The sequence below is a fragment of the Aquarana catesbeiana genome, linkage group LG01 (genome assembly GCF_042186555.1).
Source record: "Aquarana catesbeiana isolate 2022-GZ linkage group LG01, ASM4218655v1, whole genome shotgun sequence".
In the NCBI taxonomy this organism is placed as follows: Eukaryota; Metazoa; Chordata; class Amphibia; order Anura; family Ranidae; genus Aquarana; species Aquarana catesbeiana.
The window spans coordinates 901397777-901422195 of record NC_133324.1 but is presented as its reverse complement, the minus strand read 5'-3'; the positions used below and the strand labels follow the sequence as shown (position 1 = coordinate 901422195).

Genomic DNA, 24419 nt, shown 5'->3' with positions numbered 1-24419 from the left:
AAAGAAACACACAAATTCTTCTAAACTTAATGAGTTGTTTTACAAGGTAATACACACGATTGGAAATTCGGCCATCAAAAGACCGATGAGAGCTTTTGGTCGGAAAATGCGACCGTGTGTATGCTCCATCGGACTTTTGCTGGCCGAATTCCAGCCAGCAAAAGATTGCGAGCATGTTCTCAATTTTTCGGTTGAAAAAAGTTCCTATCCGAAAATGCGATCGTCTGTAGCAATTCCGATGTGCAAAATTCTTACGCATGCTCGGAAACAATTCGATGCATGCTCTGAAGCACTGAACTTAATTTTCTTGGCTTGTCGTAGTGTTGTACTTCACAGCAAACTTTTGTGTGATCGTGTGTATGCAAGGCAAACTTGAGCGAAATCCTGTCAGAAAAGCCATCATATCTTTTTCCGACCAAAATCCCGATCGTGTGTACGCGGCATAAGGGACTACGATTTATGGGGTTTGGTGTGTTGAGTCTGCAGGAGGATACAGCAAACCTGTTTCAATAAAAAAAAAAATACTGACACTGGATGGTCTAGGACGGGATCATACGGGTGGGTTGCCAATTTTCTTTTAACAGATTTGCTTTAATTGTTAATGGTTAAAATCAAAGAATGTGTTAAACTTTAGAGTTTGAGTGGCTGGGAAGTGTTTAAGGACAGTCTAAGGAAGTCATTCTCAACCTCAACTATGCCTCATTCTTCCATAGGTTGGGAGGGGTTCCCTGAGGTTTGGCAGGATGGGCAGCCTGGTTCACACCGTTTAAAGTGACAACAAAGCTGGAGTTAGGCTTCAGTGTTGCCAACCTCCCGCAGCATTTTTTATTAACAAAATATGGAAAATTCACTGATGGAACACATTTTTTCTGACAACCTGAAAAATCACACAACTCCTATTAAAAACTAAGAAAAACAATATTTAAAACAGTATAAACACATTCTGGAAACACTGACAATACCCATAACAAGCAATTTGCCTGATTTACACTTAAAAAGCCAAAACAGCATGATGAATGATCAGTCCCTGATATTAACAGACAGTTGTAAACACTGTTTTTTTTACAAACTGTCCATAAATTTACTGACGGTTGGCAACCCTGTTAGGCTTTAAAAAAACAGGAAAGTGCTAATGCAAAATGAAAGACATCAATTCTGGGCCATCTAAAGCTGGCCATACACTGATTGAAATTCAGCTGGTTCAGCAGGGACCAGACATATTTCAATCAGTGTAAGGCAGACCCTACTCATTCGATCATTCGCTGAACGAAAAACCAATGTATGGCCAGCTTTAGTCAACAAAACATAAAGAGACCCGTGTTACAAGAAGTGAAGGAGCTACTGTATAAGGTTCACAAAGGGAGAAGATACTGGCGCGTAGAGTTATAATGTATAGTCCAGCCAGCAAGAATATCTCTAAGAAGATCAGTTGGTCAGGGAAGGTCCATGAATGTCACTGTTCTATAATATAGGCATATGCTGGAAGGGTATATGGGACCACCTGTGGCTGCTGTCCTCAGAGTTGTGGCGGCCCTGTGTAAAACCAAAGGAAGCAAAGGAGAGTTGGAAGGACACGCCAACTAAGTCTAGTATCCCAGTTCATTTATTACATAAAGAGAGCTCAAAAAAGCTTACAGGATGTAAATAAAATATAGGCTCATCTGTATGTAGATCTCCTTGGAGGGATCATCCTTATACATCCTGTGAGGTTGTGGGTAATACAGTTCCAGCTGCTTTGCAATGATAGAGACAGTTCCTGGAGCCTCGAGAAATCCAGGAAGACGCGCTTTACCAGCGTGGAACGCACGTTACCCGAAGGATCGGAGGTCGGAGATCACAGACGAGTGGGAAAACAACAAGGCTACATGCTCGGAGCTTTCAGCTACTTCTGCAGGCCTGTATAAGGATCACAGAATTGAAGCCTGCATTTTAAATGCTAACCTGGCAATAGCTGCTCCTTTACTTTCATTCAGACTGCTTTGCTTTCAAGGAAACCTGAGATGTGAAACATATGGTGGCTGCAACTGCTGCCCTCTTCTATCTAGAAATTCTGGGTGTCTTTTCCAGTCACTGATCAAGAACAAATACAAATACTGGATACCATTAATGTCCAAACAGAAAAAACGGCCAGCACCGCAGGAGGTCTTTGTCTGCTGGAGCTCTGGCCATTTTTGCTATTTGGTTGTGCATTGTTGTTCTGGATCAGTGATGCAGTTTCTAAGGAAGAGTCCACAGGGTAACGAGGATTTTCAGCATTAGAAGGCTTCCCCACAGCCCTTTAAGTGGAGCTTAATGTAGGAAGGCGGAGTGGCTTCCTGATCACGTGACTGCCGTGAAGGCTCTCACAGCAGTCATATTTTTGGTAGTCCATCCAGCTGGCTCCCAATCAGAAGCTGTGACTAAGAGTGGTCCTCAACAGCTAGGTCAGTGTGTTGAAAGGGAGCTTCCAGCACGCAACCTCTGACCATATGGACGACTGGATCAGAACAGCTCCAAAACTGTTGCAACTGTGAAATTTCCCAGTCTGCAGTGGTCAGCACTTAACAAAAGTGGTCCAAGGAAGGAAAACCAGCGAACGGGTTATGGGCAGCCAAGACTCGCTGATGAACGTAGGGAACGAAGGCTAGCCTGTGCAGTTTGATCCAATAGAAGACCTGCTGTAGCTCAAATTGCTGAAATAGTTCATGCTGGTTCCAACAGAAAGACGTCTGTACACACAATAAAATACAGTTTGTTGCGTAGGGGCTGCAATGCCGCAGACCAATCAGAATGCCCATACTGCCCCATGTGCACATACCAAAAGTGCCTACAATGGGCATGTGAGCATCAGAACTGGACCACAGGAGCAATGGAAGAAGGTGTGTTCAGGGTGTTGCTTTGGCCTCCAAATTCTTCAGATCTCAACTCAATTGATCATCAGTAGAATGTGCTGAAAAAACAAGTCCAATCCATGGAGGCCCCAGCACGCAACTTACAGAAACTAAAGGATCTGCTACTGACAGCTTGGTGCCAGATACAACAGCATACCTTCAGTGGTCTAGTGGAGTTCATGCCTCAGTGGGGCAGGACTGTTTTGGTGGCAAAAGGGGGACCTACTCAATATTAGGTGGGTGGTCCGGTTCTGGCTGATCAGTGTATGTGCAGTGGTTGGGTGTTTAAGCACAAAATTCCACAGTGAGCCAGGCGCAAAAAATGGAAACCCAGGAAGTCTAAAAAAAATATAAAACTCAGGCCGCTGCACCCAGACTCAAGACACCAAATGAGGACAAGCAAATAAAGACAACTCAGGGAGCGCTGATCCAAAGAGTGGTAAAGATATTAAAGATGACAACCGTATTCACTATAAAGTTTATTGGCAAATATGATAAGTAAAAACAGTCTAAAAAGATGGCAAAATTGTAAACAGACAAACAGTATAAAATGAATGCCCTGTGGACATCTGCACTTTCTGTGAAAATGACACTCACTCAGAAGCCAGTGTGATGAATGATAAGCTGTCCACCTCCACCGCTGTAGGAATGAGATTCTGCGGGCACTCTAGGAATCCAGAAGTGCCCGTGGTCATCTATCCAGATGTATAGCCCGGGATTGTGGCCAGCAATCCAGGGAGCGCCGGGGGGGGAGGGGGGGTTGGACAGATCGTGAGCCCGAGGCACACTTATGCTGCCACCGCATATATGTGTTACATGGCATTTTAAATACTGCAACGCACAAACTGTTATTGCATTATTGCGGTTATTGCTCCTGCTCTAAATTCAGACAGCCAGAAGGTTAGCTTATATCACAATGCCTGTGTGTTTTTTTTCCCAACCGGCTAATCTGCCAAACCTGCAAATCCCAGGGGACAACCTGAAAAGCTGTAATTATATATATAGCAAAATAACAAAGCAGTTACTGTTACACATGAGACAGGCTCCTCGGGTTCTCCTTAATGTATCACGCCAAGGGAGGCATCTAGGGCATAACAAACACTGATCCCCTTGTGTATTCCCAGGTGAAGGGCAGAACTCACCGATACAGAGAATGGAGAGACTCATCCAGCCTGGAAGTAAAATGATCTCTTTTCCTCCAGCTTGTCTATTGTCCTGATCGGGATTTGATTACTCTGCATGATACCATATCACAACCTGGAAGAGGATCTGCAACAGACCACGACAAGGGTCTGCCCACTCTACACTTCTGTATTGGGGACTCTGAGTGCAAAACCTAATACTTTATTTTTTATTTTTATTTATTTAAGGTACTTATATAGCACCGTCAATTTACGCAGCGCTTTACATATACATTGTACATTCACATCAGTCCCTACCCTCAAGGAGCTTACAATCTAAGGTCCCTAACTCGCATTCATACATACTAGGGACAATTTAGACAGGATCCAATTAACCTACCAACATGTCCTTGGAGTGTGGGAGGAAACCAGAGTACCCGGAGGAAACCCATGCAGGCACAGGGAGAACATGCAAACTCCAGGCAGGTAGTGTCGTGGTTGGGATTCGAACCAGCGACCCTTCTTACTGCTAGGCGAGAGTGCTACCCACTACACCACTGTGCCACCCAATACTTGATGTACTCACTTCAGGTTTTTATTGGCCCCCAACTATTTTTGTTATTCATTTGTTTGAATTATTGACTAAAAATCTACAACACGTTGAACCAATCTATACTAGCCTATCACTTATCAAATCTATATTAGCCTATCACTCAGAAGAAATTTAGATCCGATTGGCAATCACATTGAAAAGTTTGTTATCAAAGAGACCCTTTCACTAACTTAAAAATTGCAGTTAAAAGAAGAGAAAAACGATTTTCAAAAGTTATTAAGTATTTAACCAGTTCCAGACCGCCCACCGCACATATACTGCAGCAGGGTGGCCCGCCTGCGTGAAACAACATGCCTGTACGTTGTCCGCGCTCCCCTACCTGGGGCAGGCCCGTGTACCGCCGGCGACCCGCTCCCACTGTGAATGGACACAACGGGAACCAATTAGCGGGCCAGGCGACCGCGGTGGCCGTTGGCCACCCGCGATTGTTCAGGGAAGTGACAGAACGGCGGTCTGCCTATGTGAACAAGGCAGACTGTTGTTCTGTCACAGATAAAGAGAGAGATCTTGTGTTCCTACTAATCAGGAACACAGATCTCTTGTGCATCCATCCCCAAACAGTTAGAAAACACTCCCAGGGAATACATTGAACCCTTTGCCCCTGATGTTAACCCCTTCCCTGCCAGTCTCATTTATACAGTGTCGGTGCATTTTTTTTTTTAGCAATGATCACTGTATTGTTGTCACTGGTCCCCAAAAAGTGTCACTTAGAGTCCAATCTGTCCGCCGCAATGTCGCAGTCCCGCTAAAAATTGCTGATCGCTGCCATTACTAGTAAAAAAAAATCAAAAGTCCCTAAATCTACCCCATAGTTTATAGACGCGATAACTTTTGGCAAACCAATCTATATACGCTACTTGGGATTTTTTTTTACCAAAAATATGTAGCAGAATACAAACTGACCTAAATTGATGAAGAAATTAGATTTTTTTTAATGGATATATTTTATAGTAGAAAGTAAAAAAAAATATATTTTTTTCAAAATGGTTGCTCTTTTTGTTTATAGCGCAAAAAATAAAAACCGCACCGCAGAGGTGATCAAATACCAAAATAAGAAAAGCTCTATTTGTGGGGAAAAAACGGACATCAATTTTGTTTGGGTACAACGTTGCACGACCGCGCAATTGTCAGTTAAAGTAACGCAGTGCTGTAACACAAAAAATGGCCTGGTCATGAAGGGGGGTAAATCCTTCCAGGGCCGAAGTGGTTAAAATGCTTACTTGTTTTTCTGTGCCATAAATGATGTGCCTTTGAACTTACTAGAAAATGTGACTCCACCGTGAAGAGTCAGTGCCCTAGAATAGCCCCCTATCTCCTTGCACATCATAGCCCTCTCCTCTTTTGGAAGTGTCTAATGACTCTTTGTGCTGACCCAGCTCCTCTGCCCCTCTTATCACCTCTCTACATAACCTTTTATGTAGCTGCCAGGGAAATACTACAGAGCAGTGGTCTCCAAACTGTGGCCGGGGGGGGGGGATGTGGCCCATTGCTTCCCTTTATTTGGCTCTTGGTGCACAATTCTTCCATTGGACATCAATGATGGGGGACCATTCCTCCCACTGACATCAATGATGGGGGACCATTCCTCCCACTGACATCAATGATGGGACACTATTCCTTCCACTGACAACAGCAATGGGGCTCTACTCTTCCAACTGACACAATCGATGAGGCTCTATTCCTCCAACTGACACCAATGATGGGGCACCATTCCTCCCACTGACACCATCAATGAGGCACTATTTCTCCAACTGACACCATAAAATGGGGCACTAAGCCTCTCTCTAAAGTCATTACTTACTGACACTGATGCCAGGAATGTTTTTACTCCCATTGGCAACAGCCCAGCCCCCCTAAGCCTGAAGGACAGTGAACATTTGGCGAGCACATCTCAAAAGCCCATTTACACTAGCCTCAAATATTAATAAAGGCATATGAAAATTCATCAGTTGTGCCTAAAGCTGAATTCCAGGAATATTTTTTTTTTTCACTTTTATGGGTCCAGCTTGTGGATGCAGAAATTCACTGTAGTAGCCTGTGGTATATACATTCAGTGCTGGTCCCTACTTGGTGCTTCTCAGGTAACTTGCCTTCTGTATACTGAACACGTGGGGGGGGGCACTCACTCGGCACCTCCACCATTACATAAGGCAAGTCGTCTGAGCAGCACCTGGAAGAGACCTGCACTAACTGTATGTAGCACAGACCACAACAGTGAATTTCTGCATCCCCAGCGACCCCAAGGATGTGGAATATGAAGAATTAGATGTAACCAACCTGGACCAATATAAAGGTCAGTTCAGCTTTAACACACTGGTCATTTTTACAAAGTTCCGTGCACTCATTATACAGAATTATAATTTGACCATTTATTAAAACTATCATACCTTTATGTGATCGGGGTCCACTGTTCTAAGGTCACACGTCTCTGCATCCAGGCCCACTTTGCAGATATAGAGGATACATATTATAAAACCTAAGAACAACATACACCTAGGAAAAAGGAGAAAAAGTCCAGTTTAACACTATGTACAATGCTCATACTACAGGCTCTTTGCATTTTATATATATATATATATATATATATATATATATATATATATTTATATATATATATATATATATATATATACACACACATATACACACAGCTTACTGTATATACAGTGGAACCTTGGATTACGAGTATAATCCGTTCCAGGATTATGCTCGTAATCCAAAGTACTCGCATATCAAAGCGAGTTTTCCCATTGAAGTCAATTAAAACGAAAATAATTTGTTCCGCATGACTTCAATGGAATGCAATACCGCAGGTGGCCAGAGGCGGGGGGGCGCCAGAGAGCCTCAGAAACGGCAAAAAAGGCCCGAATACACTTCGGTTGACCTTGGCAAACCTCGGAAAGACTTCCTACCCGAGATTTGCAGAGGTCAGCCGTGCTGTCCTCGGGCCTTTCCGTGCATTTCGGAACGGCGCCGATCGGATGCGATTGGCGACGCTCAGCTCTGCTCCGGCACCCCCCCACCTCAGGCCAAAAGCGGTACTGCACATCGCTTTGGCCTGAATTGTGCTAGTTTTGCGAGACAACACTCGCAAACCGAGTTACGATTTTTAAAAATACAGTGCTTGTATTGCGAAATGCTCCTGAACCGCGTTACTCGCAATCCGAGGTTCCACTGTATACACTGATCGGCCCTAACTTTATGACTACTGACAGGTTCAGTGATTGTTGAGATCTGAAAGTCGGTGGGCTGTGGCTCGGCTGACACTCTAGTACATGTGGTGGGAATGCCGGAGAATTAAGAGGTTCTGGACAAGAGTGTACCATTTCATTTATACAGTCTTGGAACACAGTATCTCCAAGAATCCCTATGAGGCCTTATTAAACCTCAAACCCCTCTCTGCCTTTCGTCAATTAAAATTTGATATAATTTATTTTCATGGCTGCTAAGCAAACCTTAGCGAGGACATGGAAATCTGGGGCTCCAACAAACATGCACGTAAAATAAAAAATAGCATGGTACTTGTTTCATAAGAAAATGGCAGCAATTTTACATGATAAATTGTACCTTGAAGACTCAGTTTGGTCATTCTAGGTTGCCAAGATGTGTTATTATTAATGGGGGATCTCCCATGGGTGTGGAGGCCCGTTCAGGACCATCTCCTACCCTTTCCCTCCCTTTCTCTCTCCCCCTCCCTCCATATTTTTCCTTGCTTTCTATTTTTTTCTTCTTTCCACCTATGGCTTTCTATATAGTTTTCAATCTTGCAGTTGGGGCATGTCTCTTTGGAGTTCAGCTACCATAATTCCGGGTATACATATGTGCCACCTTGTAAACCATGTGTGGCTTCATGATGATATATATACTTTTAGGGTAAGCGTTCCATTCTTTACTATGACTCTCCTACTTGGGGTCTGGTATACACAAATCTATTTGGTAGGGGTAGACTTGGTAGGCCTTCAGTGGCCGATATCTACATGGTGGTTGGTTTATACGTAGGATGGTTTATACGTAGTTTTTCACATTTCATTATTCTTTTGACTTCCTCGTGTCTTGATTATACATTACAACATATATTTCTGTGAGACAAACTTATTCCTCTACAACTGTAATCTTGCTATTTAAAATACAAAAACCTATTGAAAACGCAAGTGTCTTAACAAGAACCTTCATGGCAGGACTGCCTGGTTTTATTATAATGAAAGCTGCAGATTTAAAGACTGAAATCAACTTTGGGAAATGATATTCACATGTTGAAGCTTTTATGAGATTGGGTTTTAATCTACTTTAACTGTTAAATAATAGAATGCATAGTAAATAGTGATACTTGATAGAAAAACAGTGTGTAAACTCTATCACTGCCACCATGCGTTGGCAGCAGTAGGGAATTTTTATATAATTTACAGCCGCTGGATTGCTTGCACTGATCCCCCTATAATGGACAAACCCTGTTTCCCGGGCTCCGCAATCCTATCTGTGGGTCCAGTACACGCATGGCGGGAGTCATCAAGTAGAGGGCAAGGAGACCAGCCATCGATTGTTCGCTGATCCTCCCTACCTAGTAAGAACCTGGATGTGATGAGGATTTAGTCACTTCCGGTCTCTGCTGGGGAAGAAGCTAATGGAGCGTGATCTGAGCTCCATTAGCTTCAGTGGAGTGCAATGGAGACATCAGGGGGTCTAAAAAAAGGTACACCAAGACCCTCCTCCAAAAAAAAATATTTTAGTCCCCCACCCGTATGTATGTAAATGCACATCAGTGGGGTCTAGGTATGCAAAAGTTGATTGTGCTACATGTCACTTATCGCCGCACATGCCAGAGTGAGAGCAATAATTCTAGAGCCATAATTCACAGTTACCTCTAAACTGATGACCGGTAAAAGCTTTTAAAGCATCACCTATGAAAATTTCTGAGTACCAAAGTTTGTCGCTTTTCCACAGACACGCGCAGTTTTAACGCTTGAAATGTTTGGCATCTACTTTTTGGCATCACCTCTCCTTTTAATATTTTTATGAACTTTACTGTACTTTTACTAAAAGTTTGTGCTTGGTAAACTGTTACAATAATATCGCATGATATTAAAAAAAAAAAAAAAAAAAAAAAAAAAACTACCATTTTACTTTCCAGGGTCTCTGCTTTCAGAAAACATATACTGTTGGGGGGGAGGGGTTAAACTAATCTTCAAGTCTAAAATGATTCTTGTACAAAAAAAAAAAAAAAAAAAAATCAAAAATTATTCTGGCAGCAAAAGGGTTAAATGTTAGGACGCGTCCATTGTTGTCTAACCATTATGTGGGAAATGTTATTTATTAAAAAACATGAGGTTTATTATCCTCTCCTCATTAACGTTACTCGGAATTCTATTACACTAATTACTGCTCTGTTTTGCAAACTGTTAGAAAGTATTACCTCATTTAACCTCCCACAGATTTTTGGAATGTGGCCATTAAAGTGTATCTAAACTAAAAAACAAAAGTGTAATATAATACAGGTTACCGGTCCTTAGATGTGATGACTGCATTCATTTTTTTTTCAGGCTTTTTTTCCTTTATTTTCCTCTGGAGTCACCTAAGGTTGCTCTCCTGACTCAGAATACAAACCCCTCCCCCTCTCCTCTTCCTCATATAGCCTAGTACACACTATCTATTTTTTTTTTACGTTCAACCCAGCAGGCTGAATGAAAAAAAAAAACTGAAGAGCTCAGGAGGAGCCGCTGTACTAAGCATCCGATGTTAGTACAGCGATCTCCCCTGCTGTGCTATTGCACCATCAGAGACCCCCCACCCCGCCAGAGCATTCCAATCAGGGCTCTCAGCCATTGGCGCCGATCGTCAGATCACGAGCCGGTCGCCACCCAGTTTCTATTGAGCCGGTCAATGCCGCCCGTGTCTAAGGCCCTTAAGACAGAAAAGGAAAGGAGTGTGTAATACACAGAAGATATCTAGGAAAGCTGATAACATAGTTTGAGGTTTTGGTTTAGTTGCACTTCCTGACCGCCCACCGTGGCTATACGTCGGTACTTTGACGTTAAATACCATTGTTATGGCAGCAGGTAGCTGCCATAACCCCGGTATTTTTCTCCACAGCAGGCGGTCCGCTTTATTTATATTTTCTGTGGAGAAAAATACCAGGGTTATGGCAGCTACCTGCTGCCATAACAATGGTATTTAACGTCAAAGTACCGACGTATAGCCACGGTGGGCGGTCAGGAAGTGCAACTAAACCAAAACCTCAAACTATGTTATCAGCTTTCCTAGATATCTTCTGTGTATTACACAGAAAGTGGTCTCCGCGGCGCATTCGCCACAAGATTACTTTTATGGGTGGCGGGAGAGATGCCCCCTCCCGCCGCGTCCCGGTGGTCTCCGCTGTTTACCAGAGCTGTTGGAAGCAGCAAAGAAGATCCGGTCCTGTGGCCTGATGGGCAGGAAGTCGAGTGAGGGCATGATGGCCCCCACTCAACTCTATGCCCTTGGAGGACCGGAGCAACGTCAAACGTCAATTTTTTTTTTAAAGCGCCCCGTCCCTCTGAACTTTACGCGCAGAAGCGAACGCATATGTAAGTCACGCCCACATATGTAAATGGTGTTCAAACCCCACATGTGAGGTATCACCGCGATTGTTAGAGCGAAGAAGATCCAGTCCTGTGGCATGATGGGCAGGAAGTCAAGTGAAGGCATGATGGCCCTCACTCAACTCTATGCCCTTGGAGGAATGGAGCAACGTCAAACGTCAATTTTTTTTTAAAGGCACCCCGTCCCTCCATACTTGCACGCAGAAGTGAACGCATACGTAAGTCACGTCCACATATGTAAATGGTGTTCAAACCCCACATGTGAGGTATCGCCGCAATCGTTAGAGCGAGAGCAATAATTCTAGCCCAAGAGCTCCTCTGTTACTCCAAACTGGTAACCTGCAGAATTTTCAAAACGTCGCCTATGGAAATTTTTAAGTGTCAAAGTTTGTCGCTATGCCACGAGCGGGCGCAATTTAAAAGCGTGACATGTTGGGTATCAATTTAACATTATCTTTCACAATATAGAAAAAAAATTGTCTAACTTTACTGTTTTCTCATTTTTTTATTTAAAAAAGTATATTTTTTCCAAAACAAGGGGCATTTGTAAGAACGCTGTGTAAATATGGTGTGATAAAGTATTACAATGCTGGGCTGTAGAGTGGCGGCTCGCTGAGAGGCTACAACGGGTGTCAGTCCAGGAACCAGGCGGATCCAGACTTTATTGTTGTGATGACGCGGTGCCTGGACTGATTTCTGACTTCAGTCCGCTCTCTGCTAAAAACGGGTCACAGGAGTGCAAAACGAATTACACTCCTGTAATCCATAGGAGAAGCCCAGCCAAACGAGCCCAGGCTGGAGTTCTCCTTAAAGTGGTTAAAAGGATAGTTCACCTTTACAAAAAGCCTGCCTATGCAGGTAAGGGATGTTTGTAGAATAAAACAAACTGACTAACGGCCTTTATCTGCATAGGCAGTTTTGTGGTAAAGGTGAACTATCCCTTTAACCACATAACCACTTAAGGACCGAGCCTCTTTCTAAGATTTCTTGTTTACAAGTTAAAAACTTTTTTGCTAGAAAATTACTTAGAACCCCCAAACATTATATTTTGCGTACCGTATTTGCGCAGCGGTCTTACAAGCGCACTTTTTTTTTTGAAAAAAATACACTTTTTTGAATTAAAAAAATAAGACAACAGTAAAGTTAGCCCAATTTTTTTTTTTTATTGTGAAAGACAATGTTACGCCGAGTAAATTGATACCCAACATGTCACGCTTCAAAATTGCGCCCGCTTGTGGAATGGCGACAAACTTTTACCCTGAAAAATCACCATATGCGACCTTTAAAAAATTCTACAGGTTGCATGTTTTCAGTTACAGAGGAGGTCTAGGTCTAGAATTATTGCTCTCACTTTACCGATCGCGGAGATACCTCACATGTGTGGTTTGAACCACCATTCTGTGATGGTGGAGGTGAGCAGTGATGACTAGGCCTCACTTAGCAACATCCTGGGAGTATTCCAGTCATGCTTCAAAAGGTATATAAATGGCCTAGACATATAGGGTATTATTGATCTTTAGTCAGAGCTGCGTCATTTGTTTTAATCTACAAACATCCCTTGCCTGCATAGGCAGGTTTTTTTGTAAAGGTGAACTGACCTTTTAATTTCTGGCAGGATTAACAATTTCTCTTGCTGAAAATTTACACCTAAAGACTGGTAAGCTGCAATATATTACAATTTGTTCCTGGACTTAGATCTGCTATAAAACCTTAGCATTTGCACAGCAGTTAGGGTGTGCTCTGCAAAAAAGTGTAGTGATAGATATGCTGTAAGCTCTATTGCTCCATTTTGAGACCACTGGACTTTTTTTACGTGCAGATATAGTGCATCCGGAAAGTATTTACAGTGCTTCACTTTTTCCACATTTTGTTATGTTACAGCCTTATTCCAAAATGGATTAAAATAATTATCTTCCTCAAAAATTCTACAAACTCTCCATAATAACAAAGTGAAAGAAGTTTGTTTGAAATCTTTGCAAATTTATTAAAAATAAAAAATGAAAAAAATCCCAAGTATTCACAGCCTTTGCTCAATACTTTGTTGAAGCTCCTTTGGCAATAATTACATCCTCAAGTCTTTTTGAGTATGATGCTACAAGCTTGGCACACCTATTTTGGGGCAGTTTCTCCCATTCTTCCTTGCAGGACCTCTCAAGCTCCATCAGGTTGGAAGGAGAGCGTTGGTGCACAGCCATTTTCAGATCTTTCCAGAGATGTTTAGTCGGGGGTCTGGCTGGGCCACTCAAGGACATTCACAGAGTTGTCCTGCAGCCACTCCTTTGTTATCTTGGCTGTGTGCTTAGGGTTGTTGCCCTGTTAAACATGAACCTTCGCCCCAGTCTGAGGTCCAGAGCGCTTTGGAGCAGGTTCATCAAGGGTGTCTCTGTACATTGCTGCATTCATCTATCCCTCGATTCTGACTAGTCTTCCCATTCCTGAGGCTGAAAAATATCCTCACAGCAGTATACTGCCACCACCATGCTTCACTATAGGGGTGGTACTGGCCAGGTGATGAGCAGTGCCTGGTTTCCTCCAGACATGACACTTGCCATTCAGGCCAAAGAGTTCCGTCTTTATTTCATCAGACCAGAGAATTTTGTTTCTCATGGTCTGGGAGAGCTTCAGGGGCCTTTTGGCAAACTACAGGCAGGCTGCCATGTGCCTTTTGAGGAGTGGCTTCCGTCTGGCCACTCTACCATACAGGCCTGATTGATGGAGTGCTGCAGAGATGGTTGTTCTTCTGGAAAGTTCTCCTCTGTCCACAGAAAAACGCTGGAGCTCAGTCAGAGTGACCATCGGTTCTTGGTCACCTCCCTAAGACCATTCTCCCCCGATCACTCATTTTGGCCAGGCGGCCCGCTCTAAGAAGAGTCCTGGTGGTTCCAAACTTCTTCCAATTACAGATGATGGAGGCAACTGTGCTCATTTGGACCTTCAATGCTGTAGACCTTTTTCTGTGCCCTTCCCCAGATCTGTGCCTCAATACAATCCTGTCTCAGAGGTCTACAGACAATTCCTTGGACTTCTTGGCTTGGTTTGTGCTCGGACATTGTTAACTGTGGGACCTTATACAGACAGGTGTGTGCCTTTCCAAATCATGTCCAATCAACTGAACTTACCACAGGTGGACTCCAATCAAGTTGTAGAAGCATCTCAAGGATGATCAGTGGAAACAGGATGCACCTGAGCTCTGAGCTCAATCTTGAGTGTCATGACAAAGGCTGTGAATACTTATGTACATGGGATTTTTTTTTTTTTTATTTTGAATAAATTTGCAAAGATTTCAAGCAAACTACTTTCACGTTATCATTATGGGGTATTGTTTATAGAATTTTGAGGAAAATAATGAATTTAATCCATTTGGAATAAGGCTGTAACATAACAAAATGTGGAAAAAGTGAAGCGCTGTGAATACTTTCCGGATGCACTGTATGCAAAAGTTTGAAAAAAAGCTAAAAAAGCTTTTTTTTCTTTTTTTTTTTTAATCAACGGCAACATAAAAATAATATCCATTGAAAGATAAATTGGGTTAAAAATAGGGGAAGTTGCATCAAATCTCACCTTCAATCTGAAGCGATTCTACAACAGAACTTCTTTCCGGCCACAAAAACATTGATTGCAATGTACATGTTACATAGTGGTGTGCACATTGGAGTGAAAGAAATAATTTTAGCACCAGAACTCCTGTGAAACTCTATACTCAAGACCTGTAGTGGCGTTTAAAGCATCGCCTATGGAAAATATAGGGTACTGATGTTTGTCACCATTTCACGGGTGCACTCAAATTTAAAGAGATTGTAAAGTCAGAGTAGGATTACGGTCAGCCCCTCTGTTATACCAAGGTATACTACACAGTGCACATTTTTGTTTAAAATGATGCCGATAAATACCTTCTTTCAGATTGCCTCTGTGCAATCACATGACCTCCCACCACTCTTCTCCCTTGATCTAAGGGCTTCAGTGGGAGGGGCTGAGGTCTCTCTCTGACATCAGCAGGGAGGTCACGTGACCACTGTGCTGTCCGCTCAGCCTCACCTGCTGTAGCCGTTAAATCGGTGGAGGAGAACGGTGGGAGGTCACATGACTGCAGAAAAAATCTTAAACTCTGAGCTTTTAAAGTGGACCTTCAGTCATTTTTTCAACTTTCCATCTATTAAATCTTCTGCCCTTGTTGTTTTAACTTTGGATAGTAAAACTATTTTTTTTCTGCCAGTAAATACCTTATACAGGCCGTTTCTTGTCTGGTCATTAGCCTAGGCTTATGACATCATGCACAGCTCTCTCTCTGTCACTCTCATGAGAGTTTGCCAGGAAGGGAGGGGGGGATGAGTCATAAGAGGGCCAATGAAAGCTACAGGGCTGCACAGCTGGAGGTGTGCCTCTGTGTGCGTCTGTGTAAATCCAGGAAGTGAACAGGCAGCAGCTTCAGCTTCCCACAGGTAAAATGGCTGCAGCCAGACTCAGTGGAGGGAGATTTCTGCAGCATATTTGGCAAGTACAGAATCACAGTATATTTAATATTTAGGATTTAAACGGACAGCGCACCTTTTTCTATATATGATTGGGACGTTTGTTGCGTTTGTGTGTCCTAAAATTAGCTTTAGTGTATTTTTTACTGAAATTTTGCATTTCCTAGACTTTTGCGGTCATACCATGTGACACAAAAAATTGGAACTACAGTTATTTCATTTTCTAGGGTGTCTTTTTTCAGAAAATAGATAATGTTAGGGGTGTTATGCAATCTTCAGGCCTAAAGTGATTTTTAAACATGTTCAAAAAATGCAAATTTGGCTTCGGCAGCAAAAGTATTAACCGCTTCCCGACCGCCCACTGTATATTGACGTCCTGTTTTTTAAAGATGGATATCTCGGTAACGGCAGCAGCTGCTGTCACAACCGAGGTATCCATCTTTAGGGTCGGCGATTCTGTACACGATAACGGTGGTCTCTGCGGCGGGTTCACCGCGAGATCACCGTTATCGGCGGCGGGAGAGGTGCCACCCCCCCTCCCGCCGTTCTCCTGTGCCCTCCGCCGCTTACCGGAGCCGTTGGTAGCGGCGGAGGAGATCGGGACCTGTCACTGCTGAGGTACTGAGACGAGTGAGGCCAAGATGGCCCCCACCCGTCTCTATACCATGTGACGGCCGGAGCGACGTCATTACGACGGCTCCGCCCACTTCTCTTAAAGGCACAATTTTTTTTGTGTCATTTTTTTAAACGTTTTTTTTTTTTTTTTTTTTTTTTTTTGCATTTTAGTCTAAATATGAGATCTGAGGACTTTTTGACCTCAGATCTCATATTTAAGAGGACCTGTCATGCTTTTTTCTATTACAAGGGATGTTTACATTCCTTGTAATAGGAATAAAAGTGATCCAAATTTTTTTTTTAAAAAAACTGTGAAAAAATAAATAAAATAAAGTAAAATAAATAATAATAATAAAAAAAAAATTTTTAAAGCGCCCTGTCCCGACGAGCTCGCGCGCAGAAGCGAACGCATACGTGAGTAGCGCCCGCATATGAAAACGGTGGTCAAACCACACATGTGAGGTATCACCGCGACCGGTAGAGTGAGAGCAATAATTCTAGCCCTAGACCTACTCTGTAACGCAAAACATGCAATCTGTAGAATTTTTTAAACGTCGCCTATGGAGATTTTTAAGGGTAAAAGTTTGACGCCATTCCACGAGCGGGCGCAATTTTAAAGCGTGACATGATGGGTATCAATTTACTTGGCATAACATTATATTTCACAATATTTAAAAAAATTGGGCTAACTTTACTGTTGTCTTATTTTTTTTTTCAAAAAAGTGAATTTTTTCCAAAAAAAGTGCGCTTAGAAGACCGCTGCGCAAATACGGTGCAAAAAAAAGTATTGCAATGACCGCTATTTTATTCTCTAGGGTGTTAGAAAAAAAACAATATATAATGTTTGGGGGTTCTAAGTAATTTTCTAGCAAAAAAACCTGTTTTAAACTCTTAAACACCTAAAATCCAAAACGAGGCTGGTTTTGAAGTGGTTAAACAGGCAGCTACAGAAAAGTATACAGAACAAATTATAACTACTGCACTGCAAAGGATTGTGAAATTCCAGGAATAAAATAAACATCTGCACCTAGGGCAATTTGTACTACACTGCAAATAAGTTCTAACAATAGCTGACAGATCCGGGCACCAGTTCATGGGCAAACTATATATCGCAGAGCATGCAGAAGAGCTAAAAGTAGTGCAATTGTCCTTCCTTCCATTGCTTCCACATCCTGCTCTCCTACTTCCATTCTGGAACACTCAGTCATCACATACAGTGACTATAAAAAAAAAAAACTATTACAGCGTTATCTTTATAACATTTATATACTGTACACCACTTCTCCTTTTCCCCTTGTAAGGTGCCAAAACCCACATCTAATTCCAGATTTTGGTTACAGTTGCAGAAAAACACTCTATAGTTGTCACCAGTATAAAAGGTGACAGCATGTGCTTTTAATTTAATTTTCAGTAGAGTTCTCCGCCTGTCCTTTAGACTTTAGGGGGGCTGGACTTTGGCCAGTGGGAGTACATATTGCTTTAGTCTTGGTGGTCAGTGGACGTAAAAAAACAAAAGGCACAGCATCCCTGTGGTTAGTAGGAGGAGGAATAATGCCCCATCATTGGTGTGAGTGGATGATATAATGCCCCATCAATGTCAATAGAAGAGATAGTGCCACATCATTGGGGTCAGTGGAAAGAACAGTGCCCCATCATTGGTGTCAGTGAAAAGAATAGTGCCAGGTCATTGGGGTCAGTGGAAAGAATAGTGCCTCATCATTGGTGTCAGTGGAAAGAATAGTGCCCCATCATTGGTGTCAGTGGAAAGAATAGTGCCCCTTTATTGGTGTCAGTGGAAAGAATAGTGCCACATCATTGGTGTCAGTGGAAAGAATAGTGCCCCTTTATTGGGGTCAGTGGAAAGAATAGTGCCACATCATTGGTCTCAATGGAAAGAATAGTGCCACATCATTGGAGTCAGTGGAAAGAATAGTGCCCCATCATTGGGGGCAGTGGAAAGAATAGTGCCCCATCATTGGTGTCAGTGGAAAGAATAGTGCCACATCATTGGGGTCAGTGGAAAGAATAGTGCCCCATCATCGGTGTCAGTGGAAAGAATAGTGCCCCATCATTGGTGTCAGTGGAAAGAATAGTGCCACATCATTGGGGTTAGTGGAAAGAATAGTGCCACATCATTGGGGTCAGTGGAAAGAATAGTGCCCCATCATTGGGGTCAGTGGAAAGAATAGTGCCCCATCATTGGGGTCAGTGGAAAGAATAGTGCCCCATCATTGGGGTCAGTGGAAAGAATAGTGCCACATCATTGGTGTCAGTGGAAGAAGTTACACCCCACTATTGGTGTCAATGGGCAAAATAATACCCCACTGTTGGTGTCAGTGGGAGGAATAGTGTTTTGTATCAGTAGATGAATAGTGTTCCAAGGGCCAGATACAGGCAAGCAAAGGGCGCAAGCAGCCTGCAGTTTGGAGACCACTGGTTTAGGACACTATCTGCATGTGCTTGCATGGATTTCCTTTGGGCATTCTGGTTTTGTCCCAAATTCCAAAGTATAATTTGATCCTAGTATGCGTATGAATGTGAGATAGGGACCTTAGAGTTTAATCTCCTCGAGGGCAGGGACCAATGTGACTGTACAATAAATCCCTGCATAACCTAATAGCACTATACACATACCTGTAATATATACACTATTACTGAGCATGTACACACCTGATGGGAACAATTTGTGTGAAATAGATTTGTGGTATTTATATAGTTCAGTGTACTTCAATATTTATATAGTCTTAAGAGTACCCAGACCCATTCACATTACTCTCTTACTTTTTGGGGGCTGTAAAACAGGGATAAGAGTTTTCCATTAAACGAATAGGATTCTCTAACTACAACCAGTAAACACTATAACCTATTATCCTACCAATGGCAGATTAAGTGACATGCAAATCAGTACCTTTCCTGTGCCTGTCACATATTATGTATCTGCAAGATTATATTATATGTGCAATATGATCACGCTTTAGTCTAGAAAGAACTTTGTGAATTGTTGAACAATCAATTCTTTACTGCTGCCAGGAAACAGAATAGTGGGAACTATTGTGTGTGGAGTGCGGAGTATTCCAACTGTTTTGCATTGCACAATCCTTTTCATATGTTTTTTTCCCCATCACATTTCCTGTGCCTGGAAGCATGTGAGGACTGGCAGTACAACAACCAGAGATTCAGGTATCAAATGTTGGCAGTTTCCTGCCTAAAGCAGAATGTAACTGTATCTGTGCACCACAAACGCTATATCATTCATTGTTAATATTCAAATAAACCTCTGCCGTCCATCCATGTCTCCATGCTTTATTTTGCTGAGAAATAACTTTAACACTCCCTGGCATTTCTAGCTTTGGCCATCTTGAATAAGGCCAGACGATTCACGTAGCCTTTACTTCCCGGAATCCATCTGCCCTTAGACTCCTGAGATGTATGACATCATTTTGGCCTGGGCAAGAAACCAGAAAGCAAGTGAAGAAATGTAAAAAAAAAAAAGGTTTAAATGAAGTAAATATAATATACCTTTCTATCTATTTACAAAGGATTCAAAATAGTTAATGCTGATTGAGAGAGCTTTAATCAGTCAAAATAAAGGCTGTGCACCACCTGGCTCAACAAACTTTGATCTGAAGCTTAAAGGACTGGGTGGAAAATTGTTGAGGAACAGTCACTGTTTGGTCTGCTTTGGGAGATTCTGGCACAGATGGAAGGATCTGTTAGATTTTTTTAATTCAAAGACAGAACGTATGGCTAGCTTAAAGTGGTAGTTATTTCTGTACTGCCACTTGTACCTACAGGTAAGCCTATAATAAGGCTTACCTGTAGGTACTGTAAATATCGCCTAAACTTGTACTATGTAGGAGATATTCAGAGTGCATGCAGCTGATGACATCATCAGCGCATGTGCTCTGAAGGTCCGGTGTCTTGTCGAATACTGTCCCCCATCCGATAGTGTCCGCCCTGTACTGCGCAGGCGCAGTACAGAGGACAAACGAGAGCCGAAAGTCTCCAAAGTTCAACAGCTGATCGTCAGCTGTACACGGCGCCTGCGCTTTTATTCTTACCCTGTGTCCAGGTTTATTCCCTACTATCCAAGTGGACATAGAGTAAGAATAAATAGATGCCGAGCACAGCGAGGCCGTGCCCGAAGCGTGGCGAGCGGCCCTCTTACACAGCCATCACTAATGAGTGCCCAAGCGCCGTGTACAGCTGGTCAACTTCGGACACTTTCGGCATCTCCTTCTCCTCCGTACTGCGCAGGCGCTGCGCCTGCGTAGTACGGGGCGGAAACTATCTGATAGGAGGACAGTTCTCGTCAGAACAACGGCTTACAATGGCAGCTACGCTTACTACCGCTTTAACTACTTCAATACCGGGCACTTACACTCCCTTCCTGCCCAAGCCAATTTTCAGCTTTCAGCACTGTCGCTGTTTAAATGACAATTGCGCGGTCATGCTACACTGTACCCAAACAAATTTTTTATTATTTTGTTCCCACAAATAGAGCTTTCTTTTGGTGGTATTTGATCACCCCTGCTTTTTTTATTTTTTGCTAAACAAATAAAAAATACCTATAATTTTGAAAAAAATAAAGTTTTTCTTTTGTTTCTGTTATAAAATTTTGTAAATAAGTAAGTTTTCTCCTTCACTGATGGGCACTGATAAGGCAGCACTGACGGGTGGCACTGATATGCAGCACTGATTGGCTTTGATACGCGGTACTGATGGGCACTCATGGGTGGCACTGATGGGTACTGATAGGCGACACTGAAAGGCTGCACTGCTGGGTACTTATGGGTGGCACTGATAGGCGGCACTACTGGACACTGATGGGCACCCATACATGGCACTGATAGATGGCATTGATAGGCATCACTGATGGCACTGGCAGGCATTGGGAATGGGCACTGATTGGCAGCTTCCTGGGCACTGATTGGCATTTCCCTGGTGGTCTAGGGGGGCATACCTGGTGGTCCAGTGTGGTGGCAATCCCTGGTGGTTCTGGTGGTATCCTGGTAGTCCTGGGTGGGCATCCGAGGGGGGGATGCGCTGATAAAAAATCAGCACAGACCCCCCCCCCCCCCGTGAGGAGAGCAGCTGGTCAGCTCTACTCTACTCGCGTCTGTCAGACGCGAGTGAGGAAAAGCCGATCAACGGCTCTTCCTGTTTACATCGTGATCAGCCTTGATTAGACACAGCTGATCATGTGGTAAAGAGCCTCCGTCAGAGGCTCTTTACTGAGATCAGTGTAGCGGTGTGTCACACTGACACACCACACCACCGATCGCCACAATGTGCGCCCCCACGGGCACGCGAGAGCGGTCGTTCTGGAGGGCCGTCATATGACGTCCACCCAGAATGAGAACTGCACCGCCCCGCCGCCATTTGATAGTGGGCAGGCGGAAAGTGGTTAATATATAGTATATCCTCTTAACCCCTTCATGACAAAGACAAAACAAATTCTAACTCCTGAACACAATTCTGCAACTTTGACGTATAACTGTACTTATCATCACAACTACGTAGTGTATCCAGGTGGACCTTGTTTTTTTTTCAGGACAAATTGGGCTTTCATTTGGTGATCAATGGAAATAGCCATCTCCTGGGTTTTTTTTTTATTTAACACGTTGCCACCCGGCCTTTGGCATAATGACGCCAGGGCCGTCATTTGACATTCTCCCGGATAGGGCCGAAATGCAGTGTGATCTGTCACTGGCTGTTTCCATGGGACGCAGCAGATGACTGACCACTGTACCAGCCCGCTGACAGTACCATGTGACCGCTGTAACCATTTACAGCAGGTCACATGACAGTTGTAAACAATGGATGGCTTCTATTCAAGCCATCCATTGAGTACAATTGTGTTGCTAGCTGTGATTGGTCACAGTGATCACATGGTGCAGACTGGGCCAATCACAGCTCATCTGTGCCATGTGATCAGCTGTGGCCAATCACAGCTAATCACAACAAAACAAACTGAATGAGTCGATTTCATTCAGTAAAATGCTTGCATATTGCAATGAAATTCATTGGTATAAGCAAACAATGTGTAAAAAAAACAAAAAATACCACTTCCTCAGAGTAGTATGATGTTATATGGTAACATTATATTGCTCTGGTCACAGTGTGTTAAAAACTGTCATCGGTCAGTGTCCCTGATCACCGCCACACCAGTTTTATGATGATTATGTACTGCACTGGTGACCGTATCTAAAAAAAAAAAAAAATAATAATTTTAATTCTTGATTTTCCAAAAAATTATGACAAAAAATGACAACTCTGCCATACCTCTTACAAAATACCTTGGACTGTCTACTCTCCAAAAAGGGGTCATTTGGGGGATATTTGTACTGCTTTTTTTTTTTGGGCCTCAAGAAATGAGATATACCGTATATACTCGAGTAAAAGTCGTTCCGAGTATAAGTCGAGGCCCTAATTTACCACAAAAAAATGGGAAAACATAGTGACCCGAGTATAAGACGAGGGTGAGAAATGCACAGCTACTGTAAGTGGAAAAGAGGGTCAACAATGCCCATTTGCAGCCTCACTGTGCCCATTTGATTGCCTCACTGTGCCCATTTGCAGCCATAGGTCCCCCGAACTTCAAACTCGGTAGTTAAGGGTTCCTAGATGCCCCCTAGCTGCAGCCAAAATTTGGGGTCTCTGAACCCAAATGGTCCCGAAATGACATTGCTGCAGATGGACACAGTTGACCGACTTTGGGGCCCCGTATCTCGGGGCCACTTAGTGCTAGGGACAACAACACGCTCGGACATTCCGACAACAAAATCCTGGACTTTTTTCCGACGGATGTTGGCTTACACTTGTCTTGCATACACACGGCCGCACAAATGTTGTCGGAAATTCCGAACGTCGTGAAGTACAACATGAGGCGAGAAAAATTAGGTTCAATAGCCAGTGCAGCTCTTCTGCTTGATTCCGAGCATGCGTGGAATTTTGTGCGTCAGAATTGTCTACACACGCTCGGAATTTCCGACAACGGATTTTGTTGTGGGAAAATTTGAGATCCAGCTCTCAAATTTTTGTTGTCGGAAAATCCGACAACAAATGTCCGATGGAGCCTACACACATTCGGAATTTGGGAGCTTGTTGTCAGAAATTCCGACCGTGTGTAGGCTCCATCGGACATTTGTTGTCGGAATTTCCGAGCATGTGTACGCGGCATTACACTGTGTTCTGGTCTGAACATGACACACAGAAAACTGTTCTACGAAAGAAAATGCAGGTAGCTGCACCTAGTGTTAATGGGCCCTGAATCGAACTCTGACCTAATCTAACTATTTAATCTTTTCTTTTTTTTTTACCCACATACTTATTTTTGTTTACGTTTTTCTCCTCTAGCAAGACACTTCATGTGTCTTTCTCTCCATTAAAAGGAGAAAACTACACAGGGCGGGCCGTACAGAGACTGATCACTGTGACAGTCAATCAGAGCAATCAGGTGATCAGGAACCTGACCATTGATAGTGAGAGCCCTGTCTCTGGGCTGGGAGCACGCTGTGCATAAAATGCATGAAGGTGAAAAAACACAAAGGTTTATAACCCCTGAAATTCACATTTTACATGAATGAATAAAGTACAGAAAAGTCAAACCACATTATTATTTTCAGTGGAAAAGTTTATCTTTCGTACTGTGTGTGTGTGTTTTATTGTCACAATAGTTAACCTTCCTGGAACCAGAAACACTTCATACTTTATAGGGGTAAGAGGTCCCTCTACAGGAGGTAGGCGCTGTCCGTGTGAGCTTGGATCCAAGACAACCTCAAATTGTGAAAAGTGTACCTTTTGGGGAAAAAAAATGGTACTCGTTGGCCTCCGTGGTCCTTTGCCACAGTTTAACACAAAAGCCAGCTGTATCTAGGCCTAGCCTAAGCTGGCTTGATGCAGGCTAAAGGTCTCAGTGTATATGCACTGACATCACCGGAGGTATTGACAAATGTACTGTGTGGAAAAGGTCACCATACCTGCTCTGTAATCTTCTCACGCATGTTCCTATTCAAATTTAAATTTGCTTCAGGTCACCTCTGCTATATTCAGTGGGAAAGAACACTTCAGGGCCTGTTTATAAAGATCTGCAAATCATTCCTTCACATTCTGTCTAATATCACCTCCAAATCACGCCATGCTTCATTCGACCC

The 24419-nt window shown here is 43.1% G+C and overlaps 1 protein-coding gene across 4 annotated transcripts in view; it reads right to left on the bottom strand.

Moving 5' to 3' along the window:
• Positions 1–24419, bottom strand: part of ST3GAL5 (ST3 beta-galactoside alpha-2,3-sialyltransferase 5) — a 248597-nt gene that overhangs the window by 51743 nt on the left and 172435 nt on the right. For all 4 annotated transcript variants that reach the window (XM_073610968.1, XM_073610966.1, XM_073610967.1 and 1 more), the window contains exon 3: positions 6992–7097. In XM_073610968.1, coding sequence (XP_073467069.1) covers positions 6992–7097 — 106 coding nt within the window. The remainder of the gene's footprint in view (positions 1–6991; positions 7098–24419) is intronic.